Source organism: Pleurodeles waltl, chromosome 3_1, assembly GCF_031143425.1.
Source record: "Pleurodeles waltl isolate 20211129_DDA chromosome 3_1, aPleWal1.hap1.20221129, whole genome shotgun sequence".
In the NCBI taxonomy this organism is placed as follows: domain Eukaryota; kingdom Metazoa; phylum Chordata; class Amphibia; order Caudata; family Salamandridae; genus Pleurodeles; species Pleurodeles waltl.
The window spans coordinates 841,702,440-841,718,852 of NC_090440.1; the positions used below are offsets into that span (position 1 = coordinate 841,702,440).

A 16,413-nucleotide genomic window follows, 5' to 3' on the forward strand; every position below is an offset into this window, starting at 1 on the left:
CCAGCGGACAAGGTGGTGAAGTTTCAAGCGTCAATTCCTGGTCCTGGCACCCAAAGACCTCTACAGCTGAAAGATAGAGTGTGAGTCCACCCCCAAGTCCAGTTTTTCAAATGAGTGCAAAACGCACCAGCCACTGTGGACAGTTCAGCACCAAGGACAGCTAAGTCACCTCTGCAACCAGACTCCCTGGGCAAGTTAACAAAAGTTTAACTGTTGAATCTTGGTCTAGGTCTCTGCAGCACCTTAAGTTCCTGTGGGTTTGTCGGAACTCACCCTAGAAGTTCCTGAGTGCACACTGCTATTTTTCCCATTGACTTCTATTGAATCCCTTCAAATCTGCAAAGTACTGTATTTTCCAAAGACTTAAAAATCCACAACTCTGGTTGTACCTAGGCTACCAAGTTCGTTTTGATGTCTAAATTACAATTAAAATCTAACCTATTTTTCTAATTTGGTCTTGGATTTCTGTTGAGTCCTGTCATTTACTTATCATCCATGTTGGTAATGTGAAATGCTTTACACATGTTTCTCTAAGTAGCCTGACTGCTCTTTGCCACACTAGCAGAAATAAGCTAGGGTTTGCTGAGAGTGAATCCGAGGTCCACTACTGGGTATTGTGTTGGTATTCCATTGAAAGACTACCTAGTCATACCATATAATACCTTGACCTTGCCACATTGGTGTTACAGTGATGTGGATCTTGAACTTGTGTTTCACTTTGCCACTGAGAGATGAGTATATTTTTGACGACACAAGAAATCCTCAATTGATTTTTAGACTCAAAAAGTATTTTGTTTGATGTTTTCTGAAAAGCAGGGTAATTGGATTACATCCCATTCCACTAGGCCATTAAAGTTTGTAAAAAAGATTTCAAGAAGCTAAGGTAGTTAGGTAAAAGAGTTAAAAAGTTTAAAAAAGTTCCCAACTCCTTAGATACACCAGTGCACAATGGAGAAGGTCCTGAGCCTCAACCAGCCCATCCTCTCCATCCTCAGGATTAATGATCAGAGGACAATGTGCAAAGGTAGGGGCATCAGCTTTAGAGCTACTGCCAAGAGAGGAGACCTAGTAGAGGTCCTCACCTCTTTTGAAGAGGAAAGAAATAGATAAGAGGCATCTTCCTCAGAACCAGAGTCCGTAAGAGAGGAGGAGGAAGCCTTAGTCTCAGTAAGTGAAAGAGAAGATGGAGAGGACCTTGACCTTCTATCCTTTCCCAGATGTTCTATCCTTTCCCAGTTTCAAGCCTCTACTTCCCACCAAACGACCTCCAGTCAGAAAGCTTGTGGACCACCCTTGCAGCTACTAAGGCTTGTTGGACGCTTGCACGGAAACCGATGGCCACATGATGTTCACTGACTCCAGAGCACCCGACCCCCTGCAGCATAGGGACTGATGTCGCCAGCGACCCCCCTCCTGTGGGTTTGCAACCTGAATTAAGTGACTTCGACTGGAGCAGCAAAGCAGCTTTGGTACGACCAGCCCAGTGACTGACAGCTAGGAGCAATCTTGGCACCCGGAGCAACTGGACGAGGTGGTGAAGATCCAAGCATCGATTCCTGGTCCTGGACCTCCCAAAGACATCAACATCTGAAGGGTGGAGTGTGAGTCCACTTCCAAGTCCAGTTTTGCAATGTAGTGCAAAACGCATCAGCCACTGCGGACAGTTCAGCACCAAAGACAGCCAAGTCACCTCTGCATCCCGACTCCCTGGGAAGGTAACAAAAGTTTTCCAAAGACTTAAAAATCCACAACTCTGGATGTACAAAAGCTACAAAGTTTGTTTTGGTGACTAAATTAAGGTTAAAATATAATCTATTTTTCTAAATTGGTGTCCGATTTATGTTGACTCATGTCATTTATTTATTGTCCTTGTTGGTAATGTGAAATGCTTTACACATGTTCCTCTAAGTTGCCTGACTGCTCTTTGCCACATTACCAGGACTGAGCTAGGCTTTGCTGAGAGTGTATCCGAGGTCCACTACTGAATATTGTATTGGTATTCCATGGTAAGGCTACCTAGTCATACCATATAATACCTTGACCTTGCTACAAGGGAGGACTTGGCCTGGCAGTTTGGGCTGGGCTTTCCCATTGGGACAGGGTCAAGACTGATTTGCATATGACTGGGTCCAAACTGAGGTGGCACAGTGTGCAAAATAACAACGAACTGGGATGCAGTTCGGAGTAATTACCAGTAGCTGAGATTAATTCAAGCATTCCATTCATCACTTTTTTGTATACTGAAGTGTGTCACCCTAGGTGGGACAGGTATGCCCAGAGGCGGGTCCACACTATGTCAGTGGAACCAAGCTATAACCCGTCAGGCCTTGAAAAATCATGGAAATTTTACCAGACCTACTGGTCCAGTGACTTGCATCATCTGCTCGACCTAACTGTAATACGTTTGACCCATTAAAGGTCTAGAATGGTGTGATCCTAGACAAATATTTTATTTCACAGTCACAGCCTAGCAGACAGCGCAGTTGTCTGGTTTTCTAAAGCCATCTTGGGGACTTTCCGAAAGTTGACCTAGGAATGCATTCCGCTCATTGATTACCATTGGCTTTGTGGTTTGTAATTCACACTTTCTGGCTTTCTATTTGCTGGCTTTTTTAGTTTTAGGGTCTCCAGTTCAACCCTCCCGTTGCCTAAACCGTGTTTCCGCATTCTTCCACAAACTAGCTTTCTGTCAATAGGCCTTCAAATATTGTTCTTATCTCATCACATTTGCTGTGCATTCAAAGACCAAGGTGAAATGTCAGGCGCTGTCTTCCAAGGGCGCTTATTTACTTTTCATTTTCTGACTTCAATGTGAGAGGATTTATGTGACAGTGTTGCTGGATATTGGGGGTAGCGAAAGAGTTTTTTCAAGCACATGACAACATTTAAATGAACTGTGTATTTCACTATATATCAGAATTAGGAGCGCACAAATGAAGAATTTTTTTTGTTATTTCTTAAGTATATTGGAAACAAATACTTTAATATGATCAAAACAATCATTAAACTAGGTGATTCAATTTAAACATATTTCCGTCTGTGCACTGTATACGTTTATTAATAAAGCTCTGTGTCTCTGCAAGTGTAATGGTCATTTCAATGACTACTCTGCTCTACACCACTCTAGTCTTCTCTGCAACACTCCACACCATTGCACTGTACTCTATTCTGCCCCACTCCAGTTTACACCACTCCACACCACTGCACTGCAATCTCTACTCTGCATCACTCCACTTTACACCACTCCACGCCACTGCACTCTGCACCACTCCATTCTACACTACTGCACTCTACACCACCTTACGTTGCACCACTCTACTCTACCCTTTACTACGCTACTCTATGCCAATACACTCTTCACCACTCTACTTTACACCACTGCACGTTTTGCCACTGCTGTCTACACCACTTCAGGCTAGGCCACACCAATCTATTCTACACAAATTCACTCTAAGTTATTGTACTCTACGCCACTCTGCAACACTGCATCCTTCACTACTGCAATCTATGCAATACACTCGACACCAATGCACTTTACTTTACTCTGCACCACTGCACTCTAAGCCACTGGACTCTACACTACTTTATTCTACGCCATAACACTCATGCCACTCTATGAAGCTCCACTCTACACTGCACCTCTCCACTTTATACTACTTCACTCTACTGTGAAACAGTCTACTCTTCACCACTGCACAACCCTACTACATTCTGTGCCTCTCCACTCTGTGCCTCTGCACTCTACACCACTGCACTCTATGTTACTGAACTCTAAGCCACTGCACTCTACTCTGTAACACTGCACTCTCCGCCACTGAACTCTACAACTCTACTCTTAACTACTCCACTATACGCCACTGCACTTTATGCCACTGCACTCTATGGGACTACACTCTACTCTGCACTCTACACCACTGCACTCTGGCCACTCTACTCTGCGCCACTGCCCTCCACATCACTCTACTGTGCCCCACTCTAGTCTGTGCCACTCCACTCTTCTATGCACCACTTTAATCTATGCCACTGCATTCTACAATGCTGCTTTGTATGCCACTGAATTAAATGCCACTACACTGAATGCCACTGCACTTTATGCTACTTTTGTAGGAAGCTGGCCTGGTGTGTGGTGGGTGCCCAAGGTACTTACACCTTATACAAGGTCCAGGTATCCCCTCTTAGTGAAATGTAGGCAGTGTCTAGAAGCCAGGCTCTCTAGAGGTAGCTGTGGATGAGAAGCCAAGGCTTATTTAGGAGACATGTAAAGCTCATGCAATACCACTATAGTCACACAGTACTTACACTCATGAACGAAAACACTCAGTTGTACAAAAATAAAGGTAGTTTATTTTTGGAACAAATCACCACAAAATACTAGTCCGGTAACCCACTCTTAGAAGGTAAGTAATACACTAAATATGTACACTAGCGATCAGAAATAGGCATAAAAAAGGTTAGAAAACAGTGCAAATAGCAATAACCGATAGTGACCCTATGGGGAGCACAAACCATACACTAAAATAATGGAATGCGAACAAGGTACCCCCACCTAGGTAAGTAAAATGTGTAGAGCGGAGCTGGGAGTACTAGAAAACCATAGAGGTAAGTAACACAGTACCCCCCCCCAGCAACTAGGAGTTCAGGAGTAAAACACTGGGTATTCCCCAAACCACCCAAAAGGAGGAAAAGAAGAAACAGAAGACACCCAGACAAGCCTGCAAGAAAACCAGCAGTGGATTCCTGAAGAAAGAAGACCTGTGGAGAGAGGGAACCAAGTCCAAGAGTCACAGTGGAGTCTAGGAGGAGTAGAGGCTACTATCCACCCAGCTGTGGATGCAGGATTTAGTTGATGGTGATGAAGAACAGGTCAGCACTGCAGCTCTGGAGCCAGAGAAGAGTTCCTGATGAACCCCTACACTAGAAGGAAGATTGCAGATGTGTGTCGGAGCAGGAATTCCACCAACAAGCCTTGGCAAAAGCAAACTCATGGTTAGTGGAAAAGAGGTGCTGCCAGGGACTAGCAAGGTCCAAGAGGACTCAAGCCAGGAGGGGGAAGTCACAAGGGACTCTCAGCAGCACAGAGAGTCCACAGGATCAGAGGCAGCACCCACAGGAGGCCCCCAGGACAGGGACACAGGAGTTGCAGAAGAAGCCCACACAGGACTGCAAAAAAAGGATCCGCAGGAGAACCACGCAGGAGGCTGTGCTTTGCAGGATAGAGTGCCGGGGGCTAGAGCTACACGTCTCCTAAAGATCCCTTGGTAGAGATGCAAACAAGCCTTGGCAGCTGCACGAGGGTACTGTCCCTAGTGGTCACTTCTCTTTCCATTGTCCAGTTTCACACTAGAGGAGGGACTAGGGGTCCCACAACTGGTGTGGACTGGTTTATGGACAGAGGGTACCAAATGTGCCCTTCAAAACAAACAGTGGTTTGGGGAGGCTACCCCTCCCAAGCGGGTCATACCTATTTCGGAAGGGAGAAGGTGTTACCTCCCTCTACCAAAGGAAATCCTTTGTTCTGCCTTTCTGGACTTGATCAGATCAAGCAGCAGGAGGTCAGAAACCTGTCTGAGGGGTGGCAGCAGCTGGGCATCCCGGAAAACCCTGTAAGACTGTCTGTAGCTAAAGAGCCCCCCTCTAGAGTGCATCGAATCATACTTCCAACATTTGCAACAGTATTGGGGTATGATTCTGACATGTCTGATACCAAACATGCCCAGGTTCAGAGTTACCATTATGTAGCTGGATATAGGTAGTGACCGATGTCCAGTACACGCATAAAATGGCGTCCCTGCACTCACAAAGTCCAGGAAAATGGATCTGGAGTTTGTGAGGGCACCTCTCCTAGTGCAGGGGTGCCCTCACACACAGGTACCTGCACCCTGCCCTCTGGGCTGAGAGGGCCTAACATAGGGATGACTTATAGTGACCTGGTGTAGTGACCTGTAGTGAAAATGGGTGCATGCACCCGTTTCACGCAGGCAGCAATGGCAGGCCTGCAGAACCCTTTGCATGGGCTCCCTATGGTTGGCAGAATAACAGCTGTAGCCTATAGGGATCCCCTGGGACCCCAATGCCCTGGGTACCTAGGTACCATATACTAGGGACTTACATAGGGTGACCAGTATGCCAATTGTGGGAAGAAAAAGATACAGTTTAGAGAAGAGAGCTAAACTACTGGGGTTCTGGTTAGCAGGAACCCAATAGACACAGTCAAACACACTGACAACAGGCAGAAAATGGGGGTAACAATGCCAAGAAAGAGTGTACTTTCATACAACTTTAATCTGCAACACTCTACACCAATTCACTCTACACCAGTCCACTTTACTCTATCCCACTCCAGTGTGTGCCACTCTATGCGACTCCACACTGTGCCACTCCAATACACAACACACAATGCCACTCCACTCCAGAACACATTACTCAACTCTTCACAATTCCACTCTGCAACAGTCATCTCAACTCTTCTCTGTGCCACTAACGTTTAGCCATGCTGAACAGCTGCCACCCTAGTAAACATCATGGGTATAACACATTGGCAAAGCTAATAGCTCTTGCATAGGCAAGACCTATTGGCTTTGCCAATGTTTGTCTTCATTATCACATACAAGATCTCCAAATATGTGAATTCAGCATGTCTGAGGTATAAAAAATCTTTTGTTTGATTTAATAGACAAAACATTTGCTACATTTGTAATAAGACTCTAGCCACATGTAGAGTACACAACCCTTTACTTGCCTCCTAGTTCAGTAATAGTATTGTCACCAGGGCAGGGGAAGGAATGTTTCTCAGTTCATGTTTTAAAGCTCTCACTTTTAATATATATACTACTAAGCCATGATGTAACAGTGCACAGTCATTTACGGACGTTCCATTTTACATTGATATGGCCATAAACTTTCCCACTGAAATGCAGTTTTATTGTTAGAACTACAGAGCGTTCAAACAATAGTGTGTGGAAATCAGGTTTCAGGAAATATTTATCATTTGTACATCACTAAGTGAAGTGTTCTGATTGTTTGTTTACAAGCTATCTAAATATTGTGTTAGAAATAAAATGACATGCTATAACCTTTCCTTTCACACTACCTAATCAGACAGTTCACTTTACAAAATCCTATAACTTTGCAGTCAGAGAAAGACAAGTACGGTAAATACCAATCTCCAAGACAAACTAAGCAGCAGTTTGTCAGAAGACACAATCTGACATGTGACCTCTGACTTTAAGAGGTCAAGGAAAGTGTTAAGATAAAAATAAGATAGAAAGGCATTTTTGTTGCTCACTTTCTTTCTGAATCAACAGAACACATGTTCTCTGCTAGCTCCAGCACTCTGGCCAGAAATGACCAGTGGGCCCTAAAAAGAGCTCATCCTGAAAAAATCTGGCTCGCCATAGCGAGTCGACAAGTATCATTTTCAAGGCCTGCTGGTTAATGAGTCCAGACTACAGCAAAACCTGTCCTGGATTTCTTGTGTTCCGGTAAAGGGAGGACCTGGCCTCGCATGTTCGGGCACAATTATTCCCATTGGTACAGGGATTATTCCCATTGGTACAGGAACTGATTTGCATGTGGTTGGGTCTCAACTGAAGTTGTATGGTGTACAAAATAATGATGGACTGGGATATGGCCTCAAATAACTTCCTATGACTGAGATTAATTCTAGCATTCCATCCATAATTTTTGTATACTTTAGATATTCAATAAATGCCTCTACATTGCCAGCTAATAGCCTTACATTCCTTAAAAAGTACCTGTGGCATGGAACCCTTTAACACTGTCTAAGGTGCTTAATTATTGCTGCGCTAGCTCTTCAACTACTTAGGACATTAGTCAGCTCAAAACTGTCAGAGATTTGTGTTAAATGAGCACTTCCAGTGCTCAACGCAAACAGACTTTGTGACGGTCACAGAACAATTTGCCTAATTATTACTCATTAGACGGGTCTCAGTTTGTGATCCCGTGTGATTGCCTTCCTGGCAGGGATGTGCTAGCTGACCACTAGCCCATTGATTACATTCCAAAATGGAAAACTTGTTTTATAAAGCAGGCCACATTCCTTATAGGAAATGGGGCTTCATATTTTTTTTAAAAAAGGTTTCTGTTTTTGAAAACGTCAGGGAGAGATGGTGGTGGTCCCCTGGAGCACTACATATGCCTCCTGAAGTTGTAACCCGCATAACAAAGGAGAAGGGGTCCTCTTTAAAGCACCTCTTCCCCTTTATTAATCGGTTACCTCCCCGTGGGAGTCTGTAACAAATCATTGATTTCTGACTAGAATTGCAGTTGCTAACCATGGATACATACCATGCTGGCTCACCATTGGAAAGAGTGCAATTTTCCCAAATTATGATTCAATGTGGATACTTTTCCCCATTTTGTGATTTGGGAAACCTTTTTGGAATCACAAAATGGGGTTAACATGTAAGGAAAAGAAAGGGATTTGGTATTGGCAGACCTTTGTTGTTGCTAATCACAGAGTTTGTGACTGCACATCTCTTAGCACATATTGCCAAATTTCTCTCTGTAGAGAAAACTGAGCATTAAATGTGAGGAAATGTGATGTACCCTTAAAAGTGGATGGAAGTGGACCTTGCACGTGGATGTGATAGTTTGCCCAGAAGGAGTATATATATGTGATCTACATGAAACTCTATGGGCGAGGCACCTCCTTGAGTAAGAAAGGCACATTTTTATGGAGAAGGAAGTTATTTTAATTCCTCTTATTGATGTTTTGTATTGTTGCATTATAGACCTTCTGGGATTGGATTGTGAGATTGATCTATTTTTTTATAGGGTCTGCCTGTTACAATACAAATCCTAACAGTGGTGTGCATAGCTCGAGGATCGTGATTTCATGGCGTTCTGTGGAGTGTGCAATGAACGGTTTGGCTGATTAGACCGTGATGATTTACAGGTATTTAGAGGTTTGTAGGTCGCCATATGGAAGTAAAAATCTCCAAGTTTTTTTCAGCACAAAAAAATGTCACGTCATTGCCATCCTTCTGTCAGCTTTCCTTTTTCGTTTTACATCTTAAAATGTTTCTAAAGATAGGTCTCATAAGCTCATGAAGGCAAAGCTTTGTCTCCATGTGAGACTTGCTCCCCCAACAAAACAGTATTCGTGCTTTCTCTGACTTTTGATATAAAACAACTCCACAGAAGAGTGAGATTGCCTCTCACCACATGCCCATCCATTGAGAAGGAACTAATGAGGTCACATTGCAAGGCTGTACCTACATCATATTCTATCTTTGGCTTCAATTTACAGTACAACGCACATCTCATCATAAAATCCAGTAAATGATCTTGATCCTTGAAGAATGCATTTAAAAATGACACAATTGAAAAATCTATTATTTACTCGTTTCCCTCTCTTTATTTTGTTATTAATATTGTTTGTCTCTTGTTTTTGATAGCCTTGCAAACCACTGCAGAGAGCTATACAGTTTGTTAAGAGCCCTGAACACTGTGAGGTCACATATAGCATAACAGGATTATATGCAGTTATTGTTGAGTTCCAGCCAAGAAGAGGGTATGGTAATTGGAAGTGATAGTCAGCAGGGAGGGTCCTTGTGGCTGTAAAGAATGTATTTGATTGTGCACTTGAAAGTATCAATTGAGAGGTACTAGTAGATGAATAGATCTGAACTAAAGAGAGGCACGGAGTGGGCTGCAGATAAAAGGGTGATTGAGGATAGAACACTGCAGTGGTCAGGACATTACAGGGAATATTCTGGGAGAAATGGTGAGTATTCCTTAAGGAACATGACAACAGGATATTGCCCCTGCTTCTGAATGGCTCACTGAAAAATAATCTTTCGTGACCAAATCTACAGCTGTTGAATGTTATCTCAGATCATATAAATTCTGAACCTGAATTATCACTTCTTAGACAAAAGGAACAGTATCTTGTAGGACTTATGGTTGAGAGGCATTTTTATTTTTTGCATCAAGACTGATGGTATTATTTCTTTTGCATAAAAAAACCAACACAAAGTAACAACCATAAGTGGAAAATGTAGTATTCTTTTATAGTAAAGGAAAAAAAGAAACATCACATCATTGATCTTCTTATTTAGAGCACAGTAGTAAGTAAGATTTGATTGTATATATTGCTTAAAAAATTATGTTCAGACTCAAGCAAACTCAATTATTTGTAGAAGGAGAGTTTACTTTTTGCACCCTTGCAAGTAGGCAGACAGGAGTTTGCATTGTAAACTTGTTTTTTGCATAGAACCTTTCCTTTGCTTCCCCCTCCAGGAATCGCTTTGGACCTCACATGTGTCATTCTGCTGTTGGAGCAGGAATCGGGTGCTGTCCTGGATGGGCCCCATCTCCCATTACTGGTCTCTGTGTTATACGTAAGTACTTACCACATAGACAGGTAGAGCGACATTCAGAAACTTCCTCTTTGGGAAAATCTATGACATTATAGCATCCATTTTTTCATTTGAGCCTGCACTACTTCGTAATATAGGATGATATATGATGTTTTATGTAATTTTGTCAATGTAAAAAGCTTATTTTTCTCCTCTCATACTTCCTTTTCCCACTTTGTATTGCGGTAGGAGAGCCCTTGATCACTTTCATTACTCTTCCTCCCCGCTGACATAGTGTTCCACCCCTCCATTTAAATTTGAGTGGGTCATAGTTTGACTCTCAAAGCTAGCACTAGTTCAGTTCTAATCCATTGTGCCACAGTCATCTTTTCAACTAAATTTGTTTCAAAACAGTACACAAAAAAGGTCTGAAAAAATTGCTTCTTGTTTCACTGTCATTCATCCTTTCCTATATTATAATGCCTTCTTCATACCCATTATTGCTCCAGTGCTTTACTATAATGTTAGAACTGTGAACTCTCTACAATCCTGTCTTTCTATGTGCAGAGTTCTCCGGCCAACTGTGGAGTCTCCACAGTCGTAAAATTACTAATAGTAAAATTAAACTTGTTTATGAACACTAAAAAATAGTAAACTTACACAAAAGTACAAGTTTACCTTTGTTAATCAGGCCCTCACTGTTTAGTGGTCTTATTATGACATAATCAAAGAACATTGTTCTTCTTAAGAAACTATTGAAAAGATTACCTGTTGTTTTTAGCAAGATCTTTGATATCAATAGCTGGAGTCCCGCTGGATCGAGGTAGGTGAGGGCCTCTCTAACTTTTACTTACATTGAATAACTTAAAGGTACTATTTTAGGTTTTTCCTTGCACTATTTTTTAGTTTTTAATGGCTACGGAATAGTTGATGGTATATCTAGTTGAAATTGCTATGGCTAAAACTAAGAACAATGAAATGCTTGTTTGTTTTACACAATCTCCACAAACAAAGATCACCAAAAACCGATCTGCTTCAAGAAAATGGTACCAATAGTCCATCAACTGGGAAGCCTCCCACATATTACTATATTTTTATCTCAATTGTAGCAAGCTTTAAAGGTTAGAACCCAATACATTGACAGCCTGTCTCAATAATAGCTTACCTAATATTTTGCATCCCATAGTTCCCCTAAATAAACCAACAATGTCTCAAAGACATAGGCCCTCATTAGGATTTTGTCAGGCAGAAAAGACCTCACGCCAAACTCCCGCAGGTCAGTAGACCGCCAGTGCGGTCTCCTTTCCGCTGGCCCTATTATGAGTTTCCCGCTGGGACACAGTTTCTACCTGCTGTTCCAGCAGGAAACGCACAGCAACATTGATGCCGGCAGCAATGCTGTCGTGCATCGGGTGTTAGGAACAAATTAGAATAGCAAAAAGGAAGTACTTTTCAGACTGATCTACTAATTCAGTCAACTTGGCCAAAGACGTTTTCAAAACTATTAATTAACTGCAACACCCCTCAGCCATTAGCTCCCCTTCAGAAGAACGATAAAATGGCCATGCTTCTTTCTTCTGGGGTAACGTAGAAAAATCCGAAGTGAAATTGAGCTGGACACTATTGAAAAAGTCAACCTACTAACATTGAATAATTTAACCAATAACATGAATGGCTCTCTGGGGCATTTCACCCTCATAATTCCAGACTCACTAAACACTATGAGCCTTTCTGTCTCCCATGGTGATATCTGTCCTGTACATTCAAGGAAAACCCTCATCAACATTTTACTGATAGAATTTTTACTCATTTTTAACGTTTCCCTTTCACCAGACATCAGGCATAGTACCAGCTCTTATGAGACCTACAAGCATGAAACCAATATGAAGAATATAACTATAGAACTATATTTCTGCTCCTGTTTTTAGTTAAATGATTACCAGTCACCTGCATAGCGAGATTGAACCTAGCAACATTTTGAATATCTACCAAGATGGCTTTCATTCTGCTGGAGGCACCAAACTAGTTATGATTTTATTTCTCGGTGGTATTGCAGAGCTAGTGCTACTTCAGTACCATCAACTACGCTCTTCTAATCAAGATCATTAGGTATAGGTATTTCAGGATCAGCTCTTAAATGTCTGTCATCGTTTCTCTTAAACTGGCAGCAAACTGTCACTTTGCTTCGACACAGCTCCAAATCAATACAATCCTTTGGAGTGCCCCCAGGCACCATATTGTTCCGTCTAAAACTGAATATCTATATTGTCAAACTGCATCACCTATATGGAGCGCACTTCTATATGTATACAGATGATATGTAACTGATTTTGTATATTAAAATAAAACTGTAATCAAATCTCTCTTTCTTCCATTGCAGATTGTTTAGGTGTTATCAGGTTACGGATGGCAACCCGTTTAAAAATGAACTTCTTCTAATCTAATCTGAGCAAACCAAGTTACTTTCTGTATTGCCTCCTAGTATGCTACAAAAAAAAGTCAAATTATTATTCGTGGTTGCTACAAAAAACTTGTCCATCGTCAATTAGAACCCAGTCTCTGCCAGTTTGGGAAACTGATGAATACCCACTAGTTCAACCTCCAGTAGTTTTTCTACATTCTGCTGATACTCTTAGCACCAAGAACCATTTTTTAACATGCACCCTCTAAGCAGTATTCGTTGGCCATACATCATCATATGTCTCTGGATCTAAGTATATATTTCCTTCACTGGTTCGTTATCTCACACCTGCCTCTCTTCATTGTTTCCATACAGCTCTTTGTTCATTTGGATGTGGAAGTGGATCCTGCATAGCTCCAAATGTCTGCTCCTGCCGAGGAGGACAGCAGAGCATCAGCTGCCCAGGTAGACTCACATTTAATAACGAGGTCCGGTCAATAAACCTTGTGGATCTGATATTGGCTTGCTTTGGCCCAACAGTGGCAAACATGCAATAGCAATGGCAATTCTGTCAAGAAAACAGTAGTAAAGGATCACTGCCCAAATTCTTCTTTTCACAATAGTTAATTTTCTATTTAGCTGAGAGACATCTATGCCCTAGACAAATGTGAAAGGTATTTAGAAAAGGTATCTCTGTTTATGGAAATTCTTACCCTTACATTGAATAGACATTCTGTCAAGTGCATTTTCAGCCCACAGGAGAGGAAACAAGCAAATTAATTAGGTCTCCTTACACAGAATGTGCTTTCCTTGTGGCAGAAATGTCTTTCTGATTGAAAAATGCACATTCTCGGCAAGGAAATAAATCTATCACTGAGAATTCTAATCTTGTTCAGGGTATTTTGTCAAGGTATGAAAGTTAATACAGGAAAATGTATTACATATAGACTTCCTATCCAAAGAACAGTTTTCCTTTATTTGATTAAATTCTTGATCTCTCTTGACCAGGAAGCATCTCACACTTGTCATGAAACTTACATTTCAATATGTCTTTCTCCCTTGCCATCTCTCTGCTGCAAAGTCTGTGTCTTGAATAGGTCCCTTGCCCTTGTCAGGCAACTAATAACCACCATCCAATGTTTTGGAGGAGGGGTCAGGGTGTTGTCAGGTAAATGGCCACAGTCACAATTCAAAAACGATTGAAGATCAGGTTCTGACAGTACTCTCTTTGGGGCTGAATCACAACTGCACATTGTAGTATGTTTTGTAGTACAACAAACCATACTGCAAAGTGTATATTTTGCCTATACTTGTGGGGTTCTCTGCCCCAACTACGGATTCTCTGTACATGTAAATATAGATGTTAGTAGTTCATGTGGGAGAGATACAGGTGATTTGGTGGGGAATGGGGCAGACCTTACTACAGGGGCTGGGATTAGGGAGGAGGAAGAGGGGTATAGACAGGGTAAGGGAGGGGTTAAGGAGGGACCTTACCCACACAAGAGTCAGCCTAGTGCATTAATTTGGTGGTAAAGATATGTAACTTACACTTATGTAGTAAGATTAAACTGGGAGTTTGTGAATACAAAAGTAATAAACTCACTACAAAGTATACATTTACTCAAAAGTATAACTTACCTTTGTGAATCAGACACAAAGATCGCTGTTCAGGAGGGGTTGCTAACATTAATCATTGTTCTTATTTAGGTGCAATAGATTTGATTCAGGGCTCTCGTTCTAGACAATCCATGTGCCCAAGGAGCCAAAGAAATATGTTTTCAAATAGACAGTAAAGTATGGCTATGGAAGGAAAGTGGCGATCATAGGCCTCTAAAGTTTGGTGCTCGTGTTTATTAAAATATTTGCAGAAAGGTTTCTTTAGATAGAAATATGCTTCTCAATACAGCTTTTGTACATATTAAATCATAACCTAACCCCCTACTTCCTACCTCTTCTGATACAGTTTTCTCTTGTTTCAGATGATGGTGCAGCCACTGGCTTCCTATCACAGTACGCAGAGGTATCACCTGGGAAAAGTAAGTTGGACCCTAAATCGGGATTATAAACATTATAGGATGTAGATGGTATGGGAAAAGTGACATGGGACATTATGTTTATGTCAGAAGATTATAGTATATGGTAGACTGTTCACACAAAAGCAGCAATAGTTAAACTAGTGAAGGACCTTTCCAAAATATTTGATTCATTAAGTACAAACTAAAGAGATAGGCAGATTTATTTTTGAAAAACATGTTTAAAATGTGGTTTACAAAATGATATTAAAGTTTCAAAAATGCCTTTAATAGGGCCTTGCATTGTAATTTCATGCAAAGTCCACATTGCTGTATCTTTCACAGGTAGACAAAAAGTTCATTCAAATGACATGGATGCTTCATCTGTTGTCCTCCCAAGAACTACAACTTTATTGGAACATCTGGCACTTAGATGCTGACATAAAACTCTTGTGCTTCCCATTAGTGCAAATAGCAGGACAAGATCACAGACTGACTACAGCTCAGTGCTGTCAAGATTTGCCCGACCTGTGCTAGCACTGTGCGCGGGCCCGGGGTGTAATCTTGAATGAAGGACTATCTGTTTAGTCTTTCCTGGGTAGATGCTGAGATCACATGTGAGTTATCGCGACACTGCATACTTGCGCATGAGCTGGCAGCCATCGCAAAAGCTGCATATCTAAAAGCTGTGCTTGGTTTCTAGTCTTCCTATCTGAGGTTTTCTCCATGCCCCACTTTCAGAGAAACGAGTTCCTGTAGTCCCTGCATCCAGTTTTGTCCTCTTACCTGCTCTTACCTAGAGTCTCTTCCCCCTCAGTTGGCACTGTTCCCTGCATCCTTGTTAATTTAGACCTGCCATACTTACCTGAAGCTCTTGGCTGGATCCACACACTGCATCTAGTGCTTCCTCAAAAAAACAGTGTTCAACTGCAGTCTCTTACCTTCTTGCAATTCCTGGTTGGCTCCACTCACACCCTGCATTGGTTGTGTGGTCCTCTTGTTGCCAGCGTCCTCTCTCTTAAATTGGCAGCATCTAAGACAAAGTGAACAACAATAATAATGATCAACCAGGTCATTGCACTGAGCCTGCGGCTCCAACAAACTATATAGCACCAACTGCTCAGCTATATAGAATGGAGCCCAGGTTTTATCTTACGACCATGGCGTGCATAAATTCCCCGACACACAGTACCCACTCGGTGTAAGGCGTGGCCTGCAGCTGAGGCTTTCACACAGTACCCAACCCTCAAGACCTGCGAGGCATGGCTGCAACTGTGTCAAGCGAATACTGAGTGTGGGCTTTAACTTCGGTCACACCTTGCATCCAGTACGCTGTCCAGAGCACTCGTATTACTATTGCCCCTATGGCTTCCTATGACATCCTTTGTTCCTGCTTCGTGGGTACTTGTCAGTACCATTGTGACATCATCTATGGTTGTACAAAGGACAAGGTGAGACTTAAAGCCAGTCCTGGTGTCAAATACACATGTACCATGTACTGACTGGGTTTGGTCCTTGGGAAGCAGTCTTTGCATTCTTGCTTTACAAGATTCTTTAGATGAATATGAATGCGAAACGCGCATTTTGAACCCTCCCTATCTTTCTCCATGCTTGACTAATGTACCTGCGACTTTTCAAATTGAAACATAGGTGAAACTATCCTAATTTGGGAATTTTT

General features: G+C 42.0%; 1 protein-coding gene across 2 annotated transcripts in view; it reads left to right on the forward strand.

The window, feature by feature from the left end:
* The window catches only part of VWCE (von Willebrand factor C and EGF domains), a 424,528-nt gene that overhangs the window by 65,523 nt on the left and 342,592 nt on the right, over positions 1–16,413 (forward strand). For both annotated transcript variants that reach the window (XM_069223762.1, XM_069223763.1), the window contains exons 2-4: positions 10,264–10,364; positions 13,099–13,188; positions 14,703–14,759. In XM_069223762.1, the coding sequence (XP_069079863.1) occupies positions 10,264–10,364; positions 13,099–13,188; positions 14,703–14,759 (248 nt within the window). The remainder of the gene's footprint in view (positions 1–10,263; positions 10,365–13,098; positions 13,189–14,702; positions 14,760–16,413) is intronic.